This window comes from Pongo pygmaeus, chromosome 8 (genome assembly GCF_028885625.2).
Source record: "Pongo pygmaeus isolate AG05252 chromosome 8, NHGRI_mPonPyg2-v2.0_pri, whole genome shotgun sequence".
NCBI classification, from domain to species: Eukaryota; Metazoa; Chordata; class Mammalia; order Primates; family Hominidae; genus Pongo; species Pongo pygmaeus.
In genome coordinates this window covers 76,614,472-76,638,139 of record NC_072381.2, presented here as the reverse complement: position 1 = coordinate 76,638,139, position 23,668 = coordinate 76,614,472, and the positions used below count along the sequence as shown (strand labels likewise).

Sequence of the window (23,668 nt, the reverse complement as noted above, 5' to 3'; positions counted from 1 at the left end):
TGGACCCGTGGACACAGACAAGATGGGAACCCTGAAGGGTTCAGCTACCACAGGTCACTACTTTATGATTCAATTTCATCTTTAGGGCAGGAACCTCTTTACAAAGTATATGGGTGAGCTTTGGAGTCAGTAAGCAGTGCAATCTTCTCCCAGTTTTATCTTAGAATAGGTATGTGAACATGAGCAAATTATTAACCTTTCATGAGACATAGCCCCATCATTTGTAAAATGGAGATAAAAATATCTACACACTAGGTAAGTAACAACTAAAGGAGATGTTGTATATAAAACATAGCACCTTACAGATATTGATTTAGCAAGCCAGCTATTCTTATATTATTACATTTAATCTTCAGGTTGGAAAACCAGGCACAAATTCACCTTTTTTAGAATAACTAATTTATACATGTATGTATTTTTATATGTAGGCAAATACCTCTTCTATAAATGTCCCCAGGAATTGTTGCTAAAGCAAAATCCTTTCTTCTTGAGAAAGCCTTTAAAGTCTGAAAGGTTGGCAAAGGAAGATTCTTAAGTCCTCTTGTATGAATTAGCAGACAATTTTTCTGGCTTTCAAATCACCCTTCCCAAAACAAACCACAAATAGTCCCAATATTTGCACAGATCCCTCAAAGAGAAACAAACTACAGTTTCTCTGGAGCTCATTTGTCACTTTTCCCTTTCTTTTAGCATACTCCAAGGCCCTTAATGCCATTTGGCAAAATTATGCCATCCATGGCATTGCACCTGGCATGGCTAGTGTTCCCAGGTGGAGAAGCAGATGTATAATGGGGCTATTCGAAAATGCTACATTGGAAAAACAGCTCTACAAACAAAATTAGTGAGACAGTGCTGAAGATTGCCCTTCCTTCTATTCCAGCATAATTTATCTTCCAGAAAAAAGAATTACCGCATGAACCATGGATGAGCATAATTAAGGGGGAAGGCAAAGTGGAGGAGTTTCGTAGCCGCATCCCATGTACATTGTGCAGGGAGAGAGAAGGAAAACCAAAGCATTCAGCTCATATGTCCATGCATATTAAGCCATTTAGCTGGCATATGGAATGTTTCAGGTTGTTCCAGGGATATAGACAAGGAACTAAATATTGACTCAGCAAGAGCTCAAATGAGAGGTCTAATTAAATTAAATGGTACAAAGGGGAGGCTTGTTTCATAGACTCCAGTAATTGCTTAAAACACAAAAGAGACCAAATAATGCTCAAAGGAGTATAGTAACAAACAAGAAAGAAAATATCTATCTATCTATCTATCATCTATCTATAAATATCTACACAGCAGGTAAGTAACAACTAAAGGAGATGATGTATATAAAACATAGCACCTTACAGATACTGATTTAGCAAGTTAGCTATTCTTATATTATTATATTTAATCTTCAGGTTGAAAAACCAGGCACAAATTTACCTTGTTTCGAGCAACTAATTTATATATGTATGCATTTTTATATGTAGGCAAATACCTCTTCTATAAGTGTGTGTGTGTGTGTGTGTGTGTGTGCGTATATATATATATATATATATAGTGAGACGGAGAGAAGACATGAGCATAAAAGTTACCAAGAGTTCAAAGGCTATGGTTGGCTCAATTGTGAAAAATGGTTGGAATTTGTTATGACAATATATAATCAGTGGTGCCTTTAAGCAGTCTGGCAATAACACATGCATCAGCATGTTAGTTTTAATTTTATGTTAATGACTGCCTATCTGCAGAAATGCCTTAGGATAATGTCCTTTCTTTGGACAAACTTGATTGATACTTCATGAATTATAGGAGCAATAGTTTTGAACTCTAAAAATGCTGTGCTTTAAGTCCCGCCCCAGGAAAGAGTGAGTGTGAGGGACCATGAAGATGATTCTGGTGTACTAGGGTTGTCTATTTCAGAGTAAAACATTGAGAATGTTGGACAGCATTTATAGGAATAGACAGATTTCATCTCTGACCCAAAAGCACTATTGCTGAGTGTTGGGCATGCCAGAGCCCATCTTGGATAAAAGGGAGATGCAGGATGGAACTGGGGAATGAGGAGAAAAGAGGCACTTTTTCTTCCTTGAACCTTAGCTCTCTGAGCCTTAGTCTGTCATCTACAAAATGAGAATAATAATGGGAACTTCTTCATTGGTTTGAAGATTTAAATAACATATTTAAGGGATGTAAAATCACTTCTAGTCATTATTTAGAGCTCAAAAAATGTTAGTTGTCATTGTGGTTACCATTACTCTTACCGTAATACTCACAGAAGTGAAGAATAAGGACCCTGTCCTAAAAGGGTGCTTCATCTGCTCAAAGGGAAAGATAGGAACCCTGGATCTGCTCAATTTTACATTTTCACTAAGACTTCTGTGCCCCTCTGCTGGGCAACTTAACATTAAATGTACATACTTTAGAATGAGAGAACTGGGTTTAAGATATGGCTCTGCCTCTTAATAGCTTTGTGACCTTGGATAGTTGTTAGACCTCTTTAAGTTGCAATTTTCATATCTATAAGATTGTAATAATAATAGCCATTCCATGGAGGATTTTTTGGTAAGTATAAAAAATGTCAATGCATTTTAAATATTTAGAACAGTGCCTAGCATTAATAAGCACTCATTTTCATGTACTATACAGGCATATGCATATATTACATATATAGTTTACAAATGTAAACCAAACTGACATGCACGCACACACATTCCACCCTTCATTCTTTTAGCTTTAAATAAAAGTACAGACTTTTTTAGCTTGATGAAACCTAGTTATATCACTGAATCTCTCTGTCTCTGTTTGTCTCTGTTTCTCTCTCTCTCACTCAATCACACTCTCAAATATACAAGCATATGCTGGCAAAGCGTTAGTTATTATCTGGATCTCTACTTACACTACTTCCTAATTTAAACAAATCTTTTAAAATTTATTATTAAAAACATCACCTTGCATTCTCAGAACATTTATATTTTCAAGTCAGTTACATAGACCTTTTCTCTCTCCATCAACCCAAATTCTAATTCTTTATTATTTAGTGCAAATTTTCTGTGAAATTCTTTAGGCTATTCAGATGAAAGTACTTTATTTCCTGCAAACCTTTGGTATCTATTGTCCAAAACACTTATTAATTCTGTACTGCTCCTAAACATTTCTGTAAATATAATGGGCTGTTGTACCCTGCCCTACATCTTAAAAGTCCTTGCTACTAGAAGTGTTAATCTTGCCAAAAAATGACTTCTTTGAATTTCTAGGTAGCTAAAGTTCTATTCTGTACAGTAATTGAATATTTCTTACATGTAACCTTATATAAACACTCTAATAGCAAATAAAAATGTCTCTATGGCCATTGTTGAAATCTCAGGGCTAAATGTCTCCATTTGTATTAGGAACAAGTAGGTTAAAGTCCAACCATCCTTCTGAAGCGCTTTTCCCTTGTGCTGAATACAGTTAATGACAGCCTAAGTCTTTTTTTTTTTTTGTACAATTCATCCATTACTCATCAGCTATATCTGAAACAAACTCTAATGTTGGTACAGAAGCAGAGAACATTATTCTTCCTCAAAGCCTATGCCACGTGTTGCTGCTAAAACAGGAATGGACAAAAAAACAGTTTCATAATAGGTAGAGGAATGAGCCTACTAAAGACATGGCATTTTCTTACCTTTTTTCTTTACACATAATTTGAAAGAACTCTTACAACAATTAGATGAAATGTATTAGCGAATAATATCACTTTAGGGTAAATTTAACATTTATCCAATATTAGCTAATTCCATGACTACTGCCATGACTACTACAACTATTATTAATAATAATAATCACAAATATTTAATGAGCACCTGCTACATGCTGGACACTAGGCTAAGCAACTTACATGTAGTAGAATTTCCCTCCTGGAAGGTATTTATTGTCCAATGAGCAACCTTTCTATTTTTCCCTTTCCTTGTACATAAATGATGGAGGCCTCATTAGTGAGATTCCAGAAAGTACATAATCCCTGGTGCATGTGTAAAAATGTAGAGAAAAGCTCCCTACCAACCTGTATCAAACTTAAACGCAAGCGAAATTTAAAAATTTTTTGTCTGAGTCACTGAGAATTGGTAGCTGTTTGTTACCACAGCATAACCTAACCTAAGTTGCCTAATTCGGTGTTATTGACTGAAACAAACCTTTCTTACACGTTTTTCAATCATATTCATTCCATGTTATGTGAATGAGGGCCTGAGGCTAGCATATACATAAATTATCTCTGTGTTGAAGAGGAATAGACTTGAACTCTACACCTGGTTGGAAGTATAAGCGAGGGTCCTAAAACTTGCATGAGAGAAAGTCAGTTTTATAGTCAGTGATATGAAATACCATGTGAGCGGCTGGGCGCGGTGGCTCAAGCCTGTAATCCTAGCACTTTGGGAGGCTGAGGTGGGCGGATCACGAGGTCAGGAGATCGAGATCATCCTGGCTAACATGGTGAAACCCCATCTCTACTAAAAATATTTTTAAAAAATTAGCTGGGCGTGGTGGCGGGCACCTGTAGTCACAGCTACTCGGGAGACTGAGGCAGGAGAATGGCGTGAACCTGGGAGGCGGAGCTTGCAGTGAGCCGAGATCACGCCACTGCACTCCAGCCTGGCAACAGAGTGAGACTCCATCTCAAAAAAAGAAAGAAATACCACGTGAGTGTATGCGTGCACACCCCCCCGCCCCCATGTAGTAGGTGCTCAATGTCTACACAATGTGTGAATATATACATAGAGTATAGATCACTTTTTTAAAAACACTGAATGTTGCTAGAAAACTCAACCACGAATTGCCTGTGACCCAGGGCTTGACCAAAGCTTCCTCAAGACATCAAATATTGCAAAGAGACAACTTAATGCACTTATCCCCTAGGGTTGTCAGTGTTATTTTTTTGTGATTAGCCAGATCATCAGAAAGTAACATTTCCAGGTCATACTATTACCGCAAATCCATGCTATAGAAACTTCACTAAGTTGAAATTTAATGTAACTTCAGGTTTTATTGAGAGTCAACGAAGAAATGTCTATTTGAACATTTCTGCCTTTTACAGACCCCTAGGTTAGGACATTGTTCATCATGTTACCATTTGTTATTCAAATAATTACCATACACAATAAGTTTCTCTTTAAATTTGAAGCCTGAAAAAATGTTCTGTCTTAAGAAATGTCTATGCTGTCTATCAACAAGTAATGACAACTCTAAACTACAATTACTTATTAATTTCTAGTTAAGTTTACTCATCTAGAGTAACTAATTAATCCCAAAAGTCTTTATACTTTTGAAAATTCTTTAGAGCTTGTTTCTATTTTGAGTTTCAAATTTTTATATTTTTCTTGATTTCTAAAACTGTTGTAATTTTTCAGAAGCAGGTGGAAACAAATTCTATTTATGAAATAAAACTTCCTATAATTTATTATTATTTTTTGCTTGTCTTTTCTTTCTGGCTGCATTTCTGGAGAACAAAGACCTTGCTTATTCAACTCTGTGGTGTTGTTTCAGAGCAAGCAAAATGAGAATAAATATATGTTAGCATGGAATGACACAAAGAGCTCTGAAAATAAAGCCCGAATTCACATTTTCGCTCCATCAGTTACTAACCATGTGACATTTGGCAAGTTATGTTCATTTATTCGCCTCTCTTTTCTTGTCAACAAAATATCATAAGTTTACTTGTAGCACTGTTGGGAGGATACAGAATACATACAAATGTGTCAATAAGAGTATTCACCAAATCAGCAAATACTCCTGTCACCTTTTCTCCACCTATAAATTGACAGTAAAGGACACAATGATGCTACTATTTGTCTCTTGAGTAGGTAGTACCCACAAAGAGAGCCTGAGGGAAATTTACTCATGTGCTTTACTGAAGGTCTGTTCTCAGAAGGGGAGGGAAGAAAAAAGCATGGGGAGATAGGGTCTGGAACTAATAAGAACATTATTAATCTAAGTCTGAGACTAGCTTTACCTGACCTCAGAGTGGGCTGTGAAATTGCACAGCGGAGTTGGTTCCATCTTGAGGCAAGGAGCCTGAGCTTTATATCCTTCTCTCAGTCAGTTATTAGCGATTGGTTGTCAGAGCATGCAGGAGTGGTGGTGCATAACCACTCATACATTGTGACTCTTGTTTGGCTGACAACGTTATCCAGAAAAAGGAGCAGCTGTGAGATGTTAGCAGCCAACACTCACAGTAGCAGGAAAATGGGTAACCAGGTAAAGGGATGGCCACTGGCATCAGAGTGGGTGGAGACTGGAAATGTTGTTAAACATTCTACAATGTTCAAGGAAGCCCCCCACAACAAAGAATTATCCAGCCCCCAAAGTCAATAGTGCCGCAGATGAGAAACTGTGGAACAGATGAAAGCATGAAAAAAATCAATGTTTAATAATGATTACTAGCAGTTATTGATTTGCTATTAATACCATTCAGATATCAGTAATCAAAAGGGAAAATATGGAATTCCATTGATTTTTCTAGGGAACACACACACACACACACACACTCACACACACACACAAACAACCTCGCAGTTTTTATCCTGTGACTTTAGTATTCTTTCATATTATGCAACAACAAGCATAAATTCAGCATGAGTCATAGACTTAAATGACTACTTTTGCAAATATCATCCATACAGTCTTGTGCCTTTTTCCACATCTGCTTTCAGTTCTGCCTTATCCATGCCTTTATAGATTTCGACACCAGCACTTTGCTATCCTAGAATCTACAGCTACTTGATTTTTTTTGTCTTCTCTCCCCTTTTCTTCTGTGTTTTTCCCTGGCTTTCAACTAAACTCGTGAACATCAGGATGTCTGCATCCAGCTCTGTTTTTTTCCTTCAGCTGCACTTTGCCTAATGGAGAATTTGGCACATTCCTATAGTTGTCAAATACATCTTGTTCACTGTCATGTCCTCTCATTTCATCTCTGGCTTTGAAGTTCTATAGTTCAGGTTGTTTAGCAAACAAGAGAAATAATTAATCTCCTCCCTCTTTTCTAAGGATTGATAACAACCAAGCTAATTATTTACTCTAGAACAGAAATAATTGTTTACATTAAGTTTTAAATTCAGGCAAAATTCCTTTTGAATAATATGGAACTATTTGACATACGAATAAGAATATAGTAATTATTGTAAGAAGTACATTTAACAGTAGAAACTCTCACATTACATCTATACTTTTTTTTATCTCTCCCCTTCATTTCTTTCCTTCCCATATCCAGGTTCGTGTGTGTGTGCTTCATCCAGATGTTTTTTTCTATCTCTGTAATTGCACAAAAGGGATCTAATTTCACAAAACGGATCACTGCCGTTTGTGAGACAGATACCACAGCAGTCTCAGTAAACCATGTCAAATCAGTTCTCAAATCATAAACAATATATTGCACCATTTTGGTACACATGTACTTTTTTCTAGGTTTACAATTAGCAGGTAACTCCTGAAGGAGCTGATCTCATTCTCACTGATGCAGATTGCTTAAGCAAAATTGGAGAAGCACCCTCTTAAAATCAATCAAAATGAAACAAAACTGCCTTCTGTAGCATAATATAATTTGTCAGTTGGTACTGAGAAGAGTAATTTGGATAGCAACTGTGAAGGGAAAGGTAAAACAAAGGAGAATAAGATCAGAGATTCTGATTTGGAAGGAATCACGAAGCTCATTTCATCCCAAACTCGATAGACGAAGAAATGGACCCAAAGAGATGAATGTCTAGACTATAACAGGTCTTATAATTTGGGGTCCAGCAGCTTTTCTATAGCCTCATGTTAGCTTCTCATTTTAAGGCTGAAGTGCATGTTCTGAATAGTTCTTCTTAAGAATCCAGAATCATTAAATCATCACTATTATTAATACTGTGCTCTAGTCTGTGTTTCCCCACATCTTTCAATTAAAATCACTCCTTAGCTCTTGATGTATGTAGCAACCATCCTAGCACGGTATGCTAATACCACCCACTCCTCTCCTACCTCCCACCCCTGTCATCTCACCACTAAAGTCACCGAGAGGTCATGGGCTTCATTTCAGTAGCAATGAAGTAAAGAACATGAGACCTAAAATGAAATAAAGAAAATGAGATTCTAGGCCAGGCGCGGTGGCTCACGCCTGTAATCCCAGCACTTTGGGAGGCCGAGGCGAACGGACCACGAGGTCAGCAGATCGAGACCATCCTGGCTAACACGGTGAAACCCCATCTCTACTAAAAATACAAAAAAATTAGCCGGGCGTGGTGACGGGTGCCTGTAGTCCCAGCTACTTAGGAGGCTGAGACAGGAGAATGGCGTGAACCCGGGAAGCGGAGCTTGTAGTGAGCCGAGATCGTGCCATTGCACTCCAGCCTGAGCTAAAGAGTGAGACTCCATCTCAAAAAGAAAAAAAAAAAAAGAAAAAGAACATGAGATTCTAGATTCTCATCCTGGCTCTGCCCATAGCTATCTTTGTGAACCAGAATAAGTCATTAAAAATCCCTGACCTGGCCGGGCGCGGTGGCTCACGCCTGTAATCCCAGCACTTTGGGAGGCTGAGGTGGGCAGATCACGAGGTCAGGAGATCAAGACCATCCTGGCTAACACGGTGAAACCCCGTCTCTAGTAAAAATACAAAAAAATTAGCCAGGCATGGTGGCGAGCATCTGTAGTACCAGCTACTTGGGAGGCTGAGGCAGAAGAATGGTGTGAACCCGGGAGGCGGAGGTTGCAGTGAGCTGAGATGGCACCATTGCACTCCAGACTGGGCAACAGAGCGAGGCTCTGCCTCAAAAAAAAAAAAAAAAAAAAAAAAAATCCCTCACCTATTTCATTGTTTATAAAACGAATATGAGATAGATAGTTATAACATAAAGAGATTATTTCTAAGGTTCCTTCAAGTACCATTATAACTGAATGCATTTGCACAATCAAAAAGAAAATCCAATTCATTGTAATATTAGTTTACCTAGATATCAAGGAAATGCCTTAGTCCACTTTATTACAATGCAATACAAAAGAAAAAAAGGAAGAACAGCACCCCCACATGCATTTTTTGAAGTATATCCTTTAAATTACTAAGGTCTGATTACTGCCATGTACCTCCTGCTTAAGATTAAAAACAAACAAAAAGCAACACTCAATAGGGTTGAATTTACTTAAGCATCTTCTTTCTTCTCTTTCCTTTTTCTTTCTTTTATTCCTCCTCTTCTTGCTCCTCCTCCTTTCCCCTTCTTCATTTCTTTTGCTTCTCTCCCCTCCACTTCATACTTCTTCCCATCTTTCTTTATAAATATTTCAGTTAATTTTCCAATTTCTTTAAATTTTCCCTGTTTTCTTTCTGTCTACAAATGATTGCAGTAGGTTCAGAAAGCTCATTAACTATTTTCCTTAATGCTTTAACAAAGCAAACACATTAACCTACTGTCATTCTGTAAGTACTTGATTGCCTACATTCTGTAGGCCCTTATGGCTCTTTTGGTCAATAGCTGAATTATTGCTGTTCCCTATCTTTCCTAATTGAATGAACACTGCACCTTGATTTCTGTTAAAGCTGAGTTGCAGTTGCTTGGCGAATTTTCAATCTTTCTGATCTTTCCCCCTTGACTGATTAGTTTTATTTATCATCCAATTTTTTAAATTGTGGCTTTGGCACACCTGCCTCAGGGTAACAGAACGTGATTAAACACATTAAAAGAAATCCACAGAACAGAGTGGTTACATAATTAATCAGTCTTGAGCAGTACCAAAAAAAAATGCTGACCCAAAAGCATGACATTTGGGGAAAGGGTAATTTTAAGAGTTTAAAAACATTCTAATGTATTGATTTTTGTTCCTGTATTTCCTTTTTCATATATACAGGCTAGAATATAACAATAGCTATTTCTTTATAGCAAGTCTCCTTTTACAAAATACGTTTCCCACTAGGCATGGTGTATAGGAACACTAGGTGAACAGTTGATGAAGAATCTGTTCCCTAATGGGAATGCCTTGAGGTAACTCAGATACATTTTAATCTTCTTAGAGTCATATTTTTTATTCTATTGCTAATTTAGGACCTTCATACATCAAGATGACTATGGGAACTGAACTGCAACAGCATGTATTTTCCATAGAAATTTTTATATACTCTCCTCTTTATTTTTGTTAGTGTTTTTTCTTTTATTATACTTTAAATTCTAGGGTACATGTGCACAATGTGCCGGTTTGTTACATATGTATACATGTGCCATGTTGGTGTGCTGTACCCATTAACTCATCATTTACATTAGGTATATCTCCTAATGCTATCCCTCCCCCCTCCACCCAACCCATGACAGGCCCCGGTGTGTGATGTTCCCCAACCTATGTCCAAGTATTCTCATTGTTCAATTCCCACCTATGAGTAAGAACATGCGGTGTTTGGTTTTCTGTCCTTGTGTTAGTTTGCTCAGAATGATGGTTTCAAGCTTCATCCATGTCCCTACAAAGAACACTAACTCATCCTTTTTTATGGCTGCATAGTATTCCATGGTGTATATGTGCCACATTTTCTTAATCCAGTCTATCATTGATGGACATTTGGGTTGGTTCCAAGTCTTTGCTATTGTGAATAGTGCCATAATAAACATATGTGTGCATGTGTCTTTATAGCAGCATGATTTATACTCCTTTGGGTATATACCCAGTAATGGGATGGCTGGGTCAAATGGTATTTCTAGTTCTAGATCCTTGAGGAAGCGCCACACTGTCTTCCACAATGGTTGAACTAGTTTACAGTCCCACCAACAGTGTAAAAGTGTTCCTATTTCTCCACATCCTCTCCAGCACCTGTTGTTTCCTGACTTTTTAATGATTGACATTCTAACTGGTGTGAGATGGTATCTCATTGTGGTTTTGATTTGCATTTCTCTGGTGGCTAGTGATGATGAGTATTTTTTCATGTGTCTGTTGGCTATATAAATGTCTTCTTTTGAGAAATGTCTGTTCATATCCTTTGCCTACTTTTTGATGGGGCTGTTTGATTTTTTCTTGTAAATTTGTTTAAGTTCTTTGTAGATTCTGGATATTAGACCTTTGTCAGATGGGTAGATTGCAAAAATTTTCTCCCATTCTGTAGATTGCCTGTTCACTCTGATGGTAGTTTCTTTTGCTGTGCAGAAGCTCTTTAGTTTAATTAGATCCCATTTGTCTATTTTGGCTTTTGTTGCCACTGCTTTTGGTGTTTCAGTCATGAAGTCCTTGCCCGTGCCTATGTCCTGAATGGTATTGCCTAGGTTTTCTTCTAGAGTTTTTATGGTTTTAGGTCTAACATTTAAGTCTTTAATCCATCTTGAATTAATTTTAGTATAAGGTGTAAGGAAGGGATCCAGTTTCAGCTTTCTACATATAACTAGCCAGTTTTCCCAGCACCATTTATTAAATAGGGAATCGTTTCCCCATTTCTTGTTTTTGTCAAGTTTCTCAAAGATGAGATGGTTGTAGATGTGTGGTATTATTTCTGAGGGCTCTGTTCTGTTCCATTGGTCTATATCTCTGTTTTGGTACCGGTACCATGCTGTTTTGGTTACTGTAGCCTTGTAGCATAGTTTGAAGTCAGGTAGCATGATGCCTCCAGCTTTGTTCTTTTGGCTTAGGATTGTCTTGGCAATGCAGGCTCTTTTTTGATTCCATATGAGCTTTAAAGTATTTTTTTTCCAATTCTGTGAAGGAAGTCATTGGTAGCTTGATGCAGATGGCATTGAATCTATAAATTATCTTGGGCAGTATGGCCATTTTCACAATATTGATTCTTCCTATCCATGAGCATGGAATGTTCTTCCATTTGCTTGTGTCCTCTTTTATTTCATTGCGCAGTGGTTTGTAGATCTCCTTGAAGAGGTCCTTCACATCCCTAGTAAGTTGGATTTCTAGGTATTTTACTATCTTTGAAGCAATTGTGAATGGGAGTTCACTCATGATTTGGCTCTCTGTTTGTCTGTTATTGGTGTATAGGAATGCTTGTGATTTTTGCACATTGAATTTGTATCCTGAGACTTTGCTGAAGTTGTTTATCAGCTTAAGGAGATTTTGGGTTGAGACAATGGGGTTTTCTAAATATACAATCATGTCATCTGCAAACAGGCACAATTTGACTTCCTCTTTTCCTGATTGAATACCCTTTATTTCTTTCCCCTGCCTGATTGCCCTGGGCAGAACTTCCCACACTATGTTGAATAGGAGTGGTGAGAGAAGGCATCCCTGTCTTGTGCCAGTTTTCAAAGGGAATGCTTGTAGAGTTTCTGCCGAGAGATCTGCTGTTAGTGTGATGGGCTTCCCTCTGTGGGTAACCCGACCTTTCTCTCTGGTTGCCCTTAACATTTTTTTTGTTTTGTTTTGTTTTTTTAATTATTATTATACTTTAAGTTTTAAGGTACATGTGCACAATGTGCAGGTTAGTTACATATGTATACATGTGCCATGCTGGTGTGCTGCACCCATTAACTCGTCATTTAGCATTAGGTATATCTCCTAATGCTATCCCTCCCCCCTCCCCCCACCCCACAACAGTCCCCAGAGTGTGATGTTCCCCTTCCTGTGTCCATGTGTTCTCATTGTTCAATTCCCATCTATGAGTGAGAACATGTGGTGTTTGGTTTTTTGTCCTTGCGATAGTTTACTGAGAATGATGATTTCCAATTTCATCCATGTCCCTACAAAGGACATGAACTCATCATTTTTTATGGCTGCATAGTATTCCATGGTGTATATATGCCACATTTTAACATTTTTTCCTTCATTTCAACTTTGGTGAATCTGACAATTATGTGTCTTGGAGCTGTTCCTCTTGAGAAGTATCTTTGTGGTGTTCTCTGTATTTCCTGAATTTGAATGTTGGCCTGCCTTGCTAGGTTGGGGAAGTTCACCTGGATAATACCCTGAAGAGTGTTTGCCAGCTTTGTTCTATTCTCCCCATCACTTTCAGGTACACCAATCAGATTTAGATTTGGTCTTTTCACATAGTCCCATATTTCTTGGAGGCTTTATTCATTTCTTTTTACTCTTTTTTTCTAAACTTCTCTTCTCACTTCATTTCATTCATTTGATCTTCAATCACTGATACCCTTTCTTCCGCTTGATTGAATCGGCTATTGAAGCTTGTGCATGTGCAATGTAGTTCTCGTGCCATGGTTTTCAGCTCCATCAGGTCATTTAAGGTCTTCTCTATGCTGTTTATTCTTGTTAGCCATTCGTCAAATTTTTTTTCAAGGTTTTTAGCTTCTTTGCAATGGGTTCAAACATCCTCCTTTAGCTTGGAGAAGTTTATTACCGATCGTCTGAAGCCTTCTTCTCTCAACTCGTCAGAGTCTCTGTCCAGCTTTGTTCCATTGCTGGTGAGGAGCTGCGTTCCTCTGTAGAAGAAGAGGTGCTCTGATTTTTAGAATTTTCAGCTTTTCTGCTGTGGTTTCTCCCTATCTTTGTGGTTTTATCTACATTTGGTCTTTGATGATGGTGACGTACAGATGGGGTTTTGGTGTGGGTGTCTTTTCTGTTTGTTAGTTTTCCTTCTAACAGTCAGGACGCTAAGCTGCAGGTGTGTTGGAGTTTGCTGGAGGTCCACTCCAGACCCAGTTTGCCTGGGTATCACCAGAGGAGGCTGCAGAACAGCAAATATTGCAGAATGGCAAATGCTGCTGCCTGATCCTTCCTCTAGAAGCTTTGTCTCAGAGGGGCACCCAGCCGTATGAGGTGTCAGTCGGCCCCTACTGGGAGGTGTCTCCCAGTTAGGCTACTTGGGGTTCAGAGACCCACTTGAGGAGGCAGTCTGTCCGTTCTCAGATCTCAAACTCCATGCTGGGAGAACCATTGCTCTCTTCAAAGCTATCAGACAGGGACGTTTAAGTCTGCAGAAGTTTCTGCTGCCTTTTGTTCAGCTATGCCCTGCCCCCAGAGTTGAAGTCTACAGAGGCAGGCAGGCCTCCTTGATCTGCGGTGGGCTCCACCCAGTTTGAGCTTCCTGGCTGCTTTGTTTACCTACTCAAGCCTCAGCAATGGCGGACGCCCCTCACCCAGCCTTGCTGCCGCCTTGCAGTTCGATCTCAGACTGCTGTGCCAGCAGTGAGCGAGGCTCCGTGGGCGTGGGACCCTCCGAGCCAGGCATGGGATATAATCTCCTGGTGTGCCATTTGCTAAGACCATTGGAAAAGCACAGTATTAGGGTGGGAGTGTCCCAATTTTCCAGGTACTGTCTGTCATGGCTTCCCTTGGCTAGGAAAGAGAATTCCCCGACCGCTTGTGCTTCCTGGGTGAGGTGATGCCCCTCTCTGCTTCAGCTAACACTCTGTGGGCTGCACCCACTGTCCGACAAGCCCCAGTGAGATGAACCCAGTACCTCAGTTGGAAATGCAGAAATCACCCATCTTCTGCATCGCTCATGCTGGGAGCTGTGGAGTGGGGCTGTTTCTATTCAGCTATCTTGGAACCTCCTCCCTTTTTTAGTGTTTTGAGACAAGGTCTGGCTCTATCACCCAGGGTGGAATGCAGTCAGTGGCTTGATCTCAGCTCACTGCAACCTCTACCTCCTGGGTTAAGGTCATCCTCTCACCTCAGCTTCCCGAGTAGCTGGGACTACAGGCGTACACCACCACCCCTGGCTAATTTTTGTAGAAACGGGATTTGCCACGTTGCACATGGTTGGTCTTGAACTCATAAGCTCAAGCAATCTACCTGCCTCAGCCTCCCAAAGTGCTGGGATTACAGCCCTGAGCCACCGTACCTGGCAACTCCCATCTTTATTTGATAAAGGATAGCAGGTGGAAGGCCAAACTGGCTTCATTTCCATGTGAACTGAAGCTGCATCAGGTTCCAAGATCCAGACAATGTCCTGGAGCTTGGCGCTGGTAAAAAATGTCTAGCATATGCTATCTCTGTTCATGATCTCAAAAACTTGCTGTGAACTTAGGTTATTTTCTCTTCTAAGCAATGTTGAGAAAAGTGATTGAGATGTGGACATCCTTATTTTGTTCTATTGCTAAAATGAAACTTGAATAGAGTGCTCAAATCTTAATTTTAACAGAAAACTACTCCTTCCATTTTACCAAACATGGGATTTATCAGCAAGAAATTCTTCAACCTTTCATTCATTTCTATAAATGTGATTATATCTTTTTTTAAGTTAGACTAAATCAATTTTGTATTTATTTTTAAGATTCAGGGGGTATGGCCGGGCGCAGCGGCTCACACCTGTAATCCCAGCACTTTGGGAGGCCGAGGTGGGTGGATCACGAGGTCAGGAGATCGAGACCATGGTGAAACCCCGTCTGTACTAAAAAATACAAAAAATTAGCTGGGCACCGTGGCGGGCACCTGTAGTCCCAGCTACTCGGGAGGCTGAGGCAGGAGAATGGCGTGAACCCGGGTGGCAGAGCTTGCAGTGAACCGAGATCACGCCACTGCACTCCAGCCTGGGTGACAGAGCAAGACTCCGTCTCAACAAAAAAAAAAAAAAAAAAAAAAAAAAAGATTCAGGGGGTACATGTGCAGTTTTGTTACAAGGGTATATAGCATGATGCTGAGGTCTGGGCTTCTATTAATTTCATCTCTTAAACAGTGAACATAGTACCCAACAGGAATTTTTCCAACTCTTACCCCTCTCCCTCCTACCTTTTAGAGACTCCAGTACCTACTGTTCCCGTCTTTATGTCCCTGTGTAATCAATGTTCAGTTCCCACTTGTAAGTGAGAACATGTGGTATTTGATTTTCTGTTTTAGCATTAATTTGCTTAGGATAATGGCCTCCAGCTGCACTCATGTGGATGTGAAGGACATAATTAAATTCTTTTGTATGACTGCATAGTATGCCATGGTGTATATGTACCACATTTTCTTTATTTAATAAATGTGATTATATCTTAATTCAACTTCATCCTGGCTGAGAAGAAGAGCTCTTTTTTCTTTTTTTCCAAACCTAATCTTTCTACCCGTTCTAATATCACATTCTCTCATTTGCTTGACTTTATTCCATCAGTTGTAGTTTTAATTTTTCACAGGTTCATTCTCTTCTGGTCGCTCTTTTTTCTTTACCTAAACATTTCTCAATTACTGCCACTTTAAGCAGTATATAAATAAAAATGTTAACAAACAAAAATGCTTTCGGTGACTCTGTCTGCTCTGACCCTCAAGTATCTCTCTCTTTCTTTCTCTCTCTTTTATTCTTTTCAACTTCAAACTTTTGGAAAATTGAGTCTGTGCCACCATATTTTATCTGTCATTGCATACTCAGTACTCAGCTGATCATGACATAATTTTTGCCTTCACCATATTACTGATACTGCTTTTAAAAAAATATAAAAACACCTTCTAAATGCAAAACCCAATGTGTACTTTTAAGGCTAAGCCAACCTGCATAATTTTGCTGGTTGCATCCTTTATAGTCATTGGTCACTGCACCATAAATCATGTAAAAATATTCAAGGACTTTATAGTCTTGAGGGGAATATGTGCAAAAAGATGATTATGATATGTGTACTGCTGTGATTTTGGTAATCATAGAGGAAATATGATAGAAACTGTTAGCTGCCACCCAATATCCATTCTCTTTTTCATAGAAACAGAACTCTGATTACACTGGGGAAAGCAATGTGCAGGATTAAAACACAAACAAACATACACAATTTGTATTTTGTAGCATACTTTGCAGTTAAATATAACAGTATGACTAAGCTCTAGCCAATAGTTTGTAAAAAAAAAAAAATAGTATTTGAAAGGGACCTTCTGGAAGGTCCCTTTAAAAGTGTAAGGAATGTTTGCTTCAGTTTCTCGTTATTCCTACTGCCTGGAATATACAAGTCATTGTTAGAGCCGCATAAGCCATATTTTTGACCTTGATAATAACGAGAGCCAGAAGCCAAGAAAAGAGAAGCCGAAAGACAAAAGTGCCTGATTCCCTGGTGACTTTGTGAAGCTGTCGCAACAGTTCTAGACTGCCCATTCGCAGACTCATTTTATGGAGACAGTAAACTCCCAATTTGTTTTAACTGCCACAGTCAAGTCTCAGAATCTATAGAGGTACATTGGAATCACTTTGTGAAAAAAGTTTTTTCTGGATCACTGTCTCAGCTATTTTTTAAAAAATGGCATCCAACATATTTTCACTGGATGGTCCCATATACTTCTCTTCCATACCTCTTTCCTAAGTTCCAGAACCAAAGACCCAACTTCTCCTAAACCTTTCTCCTTGGATGCCCCTTAGTCACTTAAATTCAACAAGCAAATCCTGAATGAGTTTCCGTACTCACCGTAACATGGTCTTCCTTCTATATATACTGTTTAGTTAATGATGCCATTGTTGCCTAAGTAAACTATTTAACCTCAAAACTTTTAGGAAATTCTTAATTCTTTCTTCTTTTTCACCCTTAACACCCAATGGATAATTGCTTCTAAACATATTTTCCTCAGAATTGTTCCTTCTATAGATACACTCCTTTCCATTCTCATCAATATTGCCTTAAGTAAGTTCTTACTGTTTCTCTCTTAGACTAATTTTTTTTTTTTTTTTATTATACTTTCAGTTCTGGGTTACATGTGCGGAACATGCAGTTTTGTTACATAGATATACACATGCCCTGGTGGTTTGCTGCACCCATCAACCCATCACCTACATTAGGTATTCCTCCTAATGTTATCCCTCCCCTAGCCCCCCACCCCCCGACAGGCCCCAGTGAGTGATGTTCCCCTCCCTGTGTCCATGTGTTCTCATTGTTCAACTCCCACTTACGAGTGAGAACATGTGGTGTTCGGTTTTCTGTTCCTGTGTTAGTTTGCTGAGAATGATGGTTTCCAGCTTCATCCATGTCCCAGCAAAGGACATGAAATCATCCTTTTTTATGGCTGCATAGTATTCCATGGTGTATATGTGCCACATTTTCTTAATCCAGTCTATCATTGATGGACATTTGGGTTGGTACCAAGTCTTGGCTATTGTGACTAGTGCTGCAATAAACATCTTAGACTAATTTTTAAAAGTCATTCCTAAATAGGTCTCAATCCTCTAGTCCCTTATCTTTCTAATCTATCACTGCCGTGTCTAAAAAATGTTAACTTTGAAATACATAGATTTATTATTGCCATCTCAAACAAAGAAATTGTTAATTACTCTCAATTGCCTACAGGGTAAAATTAAATTATAAATGATCCTTTCAAAACATTCCCAGTTTCCTTTACAAGCTTTTGCTCTACTTGCCCACCCACCCTTATTCCACAATACACACACCAAGAGTACCAAGTAAAGTTGTTTTCAGTCAAATCAGACTGCCTGCCATGTTTGTAACATTCCATGTCTTCCCTATCTCTGTTTTATTTCAGTTGTCCCCTCTATCTCAAATCCTTTCCCTCTCCTCCTATAAGTACACATTTGTTTTCTACTTATTAACCAAGGCCCAAAGCAGGTTTGAGCCACTTATGAAGCTTTCTCTTGCCTGCTCTGCACATCAAATAAATTATTTCCTCACATGCTATACATGTACATTTGTACATACCAATATTGTATGGTTTATTACAGTGTTCTGGAATCTTTTTTGTATATTCAGGTACATTTTATGTTTCTTAATTTTTTATGCATTTCAATATCTTAAGGAAATTACCATATAATCATCTTTACATCCCTCAGATGTGCTACTATGCCTTGCACAGTAAGGGGCTCAATTCATAGTAATAGATTTGAATGAACTACATATATTTTGTCTCTATACAGGTAAAACATGCAACTTCAAGATGAGTGCTTGCAATATAGGTGTAAGAATGATTGGGGAATAATTTTAATTAAATGGTGTATTATAAGAATATCTCTCAGGTTATTTTATTTTATTAATTCATCTTCTTTATCCTAAACCTTCACACCTCAGACCCAGAACAGAACATACTGCCCATTCACTTTAGAAATGCATTCCATTCATACCTACTTATTTTTAACCCACTATATTTGGTAAGGCAATGTTTCATGAACCTAATCTTGGGATGCCAGCTTTATTTAGTAAACTTTGAATAGTCTGTAGTTTTGCATACCAAATTTCTGTAATTTTTAGTGTCTCTCTGCTTTGGAATCATGCTTGCCATTTTTCAAGAGATCTTATAGAAAAAGGATACATTAGATCTTCTGAATTTAAAGAATAGGAACAAGACAAGAACTCAGGGTCACTGAGAGATTAAAGTAAGTGTGCTTTGGCACACGTTAATGAAATGTATTTAGAAAGCTTTCTAGGAGCTACCTGCAAACAGATGGCAGTAAGATATGCAAAAGGGGGCACGCTCTCCTTTTTCAGATTTATTTTTTTTCTAATGGGGAATAGTGAGTGAGATGATGACAAACAGTTTTGGATTTGCAATGCTATTCCTCATTTTATATAATGACTCAGCTTTTAAATTGTAAATCATGGATTCTAAATAGCTCCTGCCTAATTTATCTGTAATATATGTAAAGTTCATGAATTTGAATCATCATACCAAACAGGAATGAATTTCTATATATAGAAAGGAAATTGTATTTTGGAAGGATAATTAACGCCAATAAATTTTAACAGCTATGCAGAGGCTGAACTGCTATCAAAGATTTTTTGAAAGCTTAGCTTCATACAACATGAAACTGTATATTTGGAAAATAAAATTTATATGAAATTTAGACCTTACAAAACACGATTAGTGTGTGAAAATGACAAGAGTAAATGGAAGGGTTTATCCTCCAAATGAATATACTTTTTTACATATTTAAGGCAGTATAATGTTAAATGAGAAAATGAAGACTGGATGTTTAATAAGCCAAAAGGAATATACAGTAGTTAAAAATGTGTATACATATTCATACATATGCATCTATACACACATACATGCCGTATGTATCTATATAAATGTATATATACATACATGTATGCATATGTGTCTATACACACGCATGTTCCTATTTGCATGGCTTGTGACTAAGTAAAATACATTTTTCTTTGAAAAGTGGCAGGGCACTAGTAATGCACTCACTGTGTTTATGTGGGATTTTTGATAAAATTTGAATATCAAAGACACTATTTTTTTACCCCTCTAACAACCACTGGAATAAAAAGCTAGAATGCAATACCATCTTATAATTTCCAAATTATTCACTTTCGACTTGCGTTTTTCAGTTTCATCACAAATTCAGTGTTGTCTCTCTGAACAGAGGGATCATAGACCTTTGAAGGTAAACTCAACTCTGACATTTACTCGTATGACATTGGGAAAGCTATATAAGAAAACAGAACAAATAAATAAGTGATCCATCTGGCATGTTATTGTGAAGATTAACATAAAATATAGGCAAGACATAGACAGTCACTATTTGTTTCCTGCCTTCTACTTTTTTTTTTTTTTTTTTTTTGAGATGGAGTCTCGCATTGTCGCCCAGGCTGGAGTACAGTGGCACGATCTCGGCTAACTGAAACTTCCACCTCCTGGGTTCAAGTAATTCTCATGCCTCAGACTACTGAGTAGCTGGGATTACAGGCATGCGCCACCACACCCAGGTAATTTTTGTATTTTTGGTAGAGACAGGGTTTCACCATGTTGGCCACGTTGGTCTTGAACTCCTGATCTTAAGTGATCCGGACACCAAAGTGCTGGGATTATAGGCATGAAACACCGCAACTGGCCCCTGCCCACTACTTTTGATGGTAATCCTTTGTTTGTGTTTTTGTAATTACATCCTCTTTCAGAACATTAACTCATTGAGGGACTGTCCAATGCCAGGATATAGAGGCCCTATATGTTACAGACATATAAATATACTAGTGTAATTAAAAAAAATTTTCTCAGAAATATAAATTCCCAGAATATTTATAATGTTTCATTTAAACTTAAATTTATAATCTTAGTCCACATCCTTCTCAAAGTCATTGATGACTGAATCCAATATAGATATCAAATATTATTTTATTACCATTTCTTCTCCAGAGAAATGATCTACTGCTATTAAAAGATGAGTGGAAAAGTTATACATTAGTTCTACCATGGTAATTCATAGCAGCTTAAAACTCAGGGCCACCAAAGAATTTATGAAAATTCCTCTAAATCTATTAAGTTCTATCATACTCCATTTCTGAAAATATATATGGAAATGAAAAATCTCAAGACATGAACATCTATGTTATAAAAAGAAACAGGGGGAAAATGAATATCAATTAATAGCAGTGAAGCAATCATTTTATTAATTTGCAATTCCACATGCATTTATTTTAGAAAAATTATAGGATTCATTCCGGAGTTCCATCTGTACACATTCTGAAGTCATGCTCTAAATTAACATGCATTTCTCATCCAAATGGCTTATAAAACCTGATTTACTCTTTAATCTCTGAAGTAAATAAAAACAACATTTTTAACCTTTCTTTAAGAAATCTGCTAGTTTAAGATTTCTTGCTAGTTTAAATACATGTACTTTTAATAAAAACTCCAATTTAGTTTTCCTAAATTAATTTTACCTAAAAGATTTGGTCATGTAAACAAGGGTGTAGTTACTGTGTTTCAAGCATCTTCCACCTGTGATCATGTAAGTGCTAGGCAGTACTCACAGCTGACATGATGAGCTCTCCTCCCAGGTTCTGGATCTCAGCTTTAACTTGACTGCAGATTTTCAGTTGGTGGGAGTAGAACTTAATCTGTTCCAGGTAGGCCAACAAGTCCTGTTTGCAAGATGGATCCGGGCACTAAATATGCATCAAAGATAAAAATGGATATAGCAGAATAAATAATAGTTAGACCAAGGTGAGTAAATACAGTATTCACATGGCAGGTACCTTATAAAGCAGCAATTTTATTTTCATACAGGACCAAGTAGATTCCGATATGCTTCTACCATTTACAATAGTCCATTCATTTTGCAACCTTAGTTACTTCAGCTTAGCCAAAAGAAACGTTAAAATAATTATTTTTTTGAGATGGAGTCTCGCTCTGTTGCCCAGGCTGGAGTGCAGTGGCAAGATCTTGGCTCACTGCAACCTCCGCCTCCCGGGTTCAAGTGATTCTCCTGCCTCGGCCTCCTGAGTAGCTGTGACTACAGGCATGCGCCACCACACCTGGCTAATTTTTTGTATTTTTAGTAGAGACAGGGTTTCACCGTGTTATCCAGGATGGTCTTCATCTCCTGACCTCGTAATCTGCCTGCCTTGGCCTCCCACAGTGCTGGGATTACAGGTGTGAGCCACCACACCTGGCCAAGAAATATTAAAATAATTTTTAGACATAAAAAGGTATATAAAATAGCTGCCTTTAATTTATGATAAAGGCTAGAAGCCTTCAGATTATATTTTTGGTAAATCTATAGAAATATTTAAAATGTAATTATTTCTTTCACCTAGAATTACTATTAGAAGGCTCCTAGAATTACTATTAGAATGCTCCTTGAGACTCATGGTCTCTACACTGTCTGTCCTGTGCTACTCAAATGGGCATAAACAACATGGAGCAACATAATATGTTCTACTACTTTCAGCATTCAATGTTCTTAGCTGTTACAGACAAAGGAAATCATTTCTACCTTAGATAACAGCTGTGAATCTAACTGAAGCCAAGAAACAGACAGGGCACATGTTTCAGAATATTAAATTTCCTTATGAAAACCAGCCTTCTACATCGTTTTATCTTTTCAAAGGAACCTCCTGGAGGACAGCTTTGAGCTTTATCATAACATGGTAAATAGCTTTGGTTAAGATTTAATCTTTGTGTTCTTTCTCCCATGCAATTATAATAGATTTATAAAAATTCCTTCTAATTTAATTCCACTTTTAGTAAATTTTTATAAGAACAAGGAAATGTGGACAGTGATTTATATTTATATGCAAAGATCTTCATTGTAGCATTATGTATAATAGCAAAATTTGGAAATAACCTAAATGTCCCAAAATAATGGAAAGACTAAATAAGAATGCATATCAATATAATGTAGCATTACTCAGTATAAAGAAAATAGAGTTTCAAAGGATGTGGAAAAATGTTTTTGGAAGTTAAAAAAATCAATATGTAAATATTGCAATCAAATTCTATTAAAAATTGTGTGTATTTAAAACATGCTGAATGCCAGATGCAGTGGCTCATGCCTATAATCCCAGCAATTTGGGAAGCTGAAACAGGAAAATCCTTTGAGCCTAGGAATTTGAGACCAGCCTGGGGAACATAGGGAGACACCATCTGTACAAAAAATAAAAATAAATTAGCCAGGTGTGGTCCCAGCTATTCAGGAGGCTGAGGTGGGAGGATTGCCTGAGCCCGAGAGGTTAATGCTGCAGTGAGCCATGATTGCGACACTGCACTCCAGCCTGGGCAACAGAGTGAGATCTTGTGTCAAAAAATAAATAAATACAAATAAAAAATAAAATAATAAAACCTGCTGAGACAGCCTGAGCTGTCCATCCTTCCTAGGCGTAGATCATGGTGCATCAGGACTCTCTTTGCTCCATACCCAGGCAGATCTCCAGGCATTCAGAGTACCAGCTTGCCTAAATCAGCAGGCTGAGCTTCCCTACCCTTGCTGTGCATAGATCGTGGTGTAGCAGGCCCTCTCCACTCCACGCTTAGGCAGATTTCCAGGTATTCAAAGTACATGTTTGCTCAGATTGACAGCCTGAGCCACCCCACACTTTCTCTGCAGGGATCCAGGTGTGTAGAGGAGCCTCTCTGCTTCATGCCTAGGCAGATCTCCCAGCACCTGGAGTACCCAGTCCCCTGG

General features: G+C 38.2%; 1 protein-coding gene across 2 annotated transcripts in view; it reads right to left on the bottom strand.

The window, feature by feature from the left end:
- Positions 1 to 23,668, bottom strand: part of CTNNA3 (catenin alpha 3) — a 1,765,907-nt gene that overhangs the window by 34,776 nt on the left and 1,707,463 nt on the right. For both annotated transcript variants that reach the window (XM_054435153.1, XM_054435155.1), the window contains exon 17: positions 21,516 to 21,650. In XM_054435153.1, the coding sequence (XP_054291128.1) occupies positions 21,516 to 21,650 (135 nt within the window). The remainder of the gene's footprint in view (positions 1 to 21,515; positions 21,651 to 23,668) is intronic.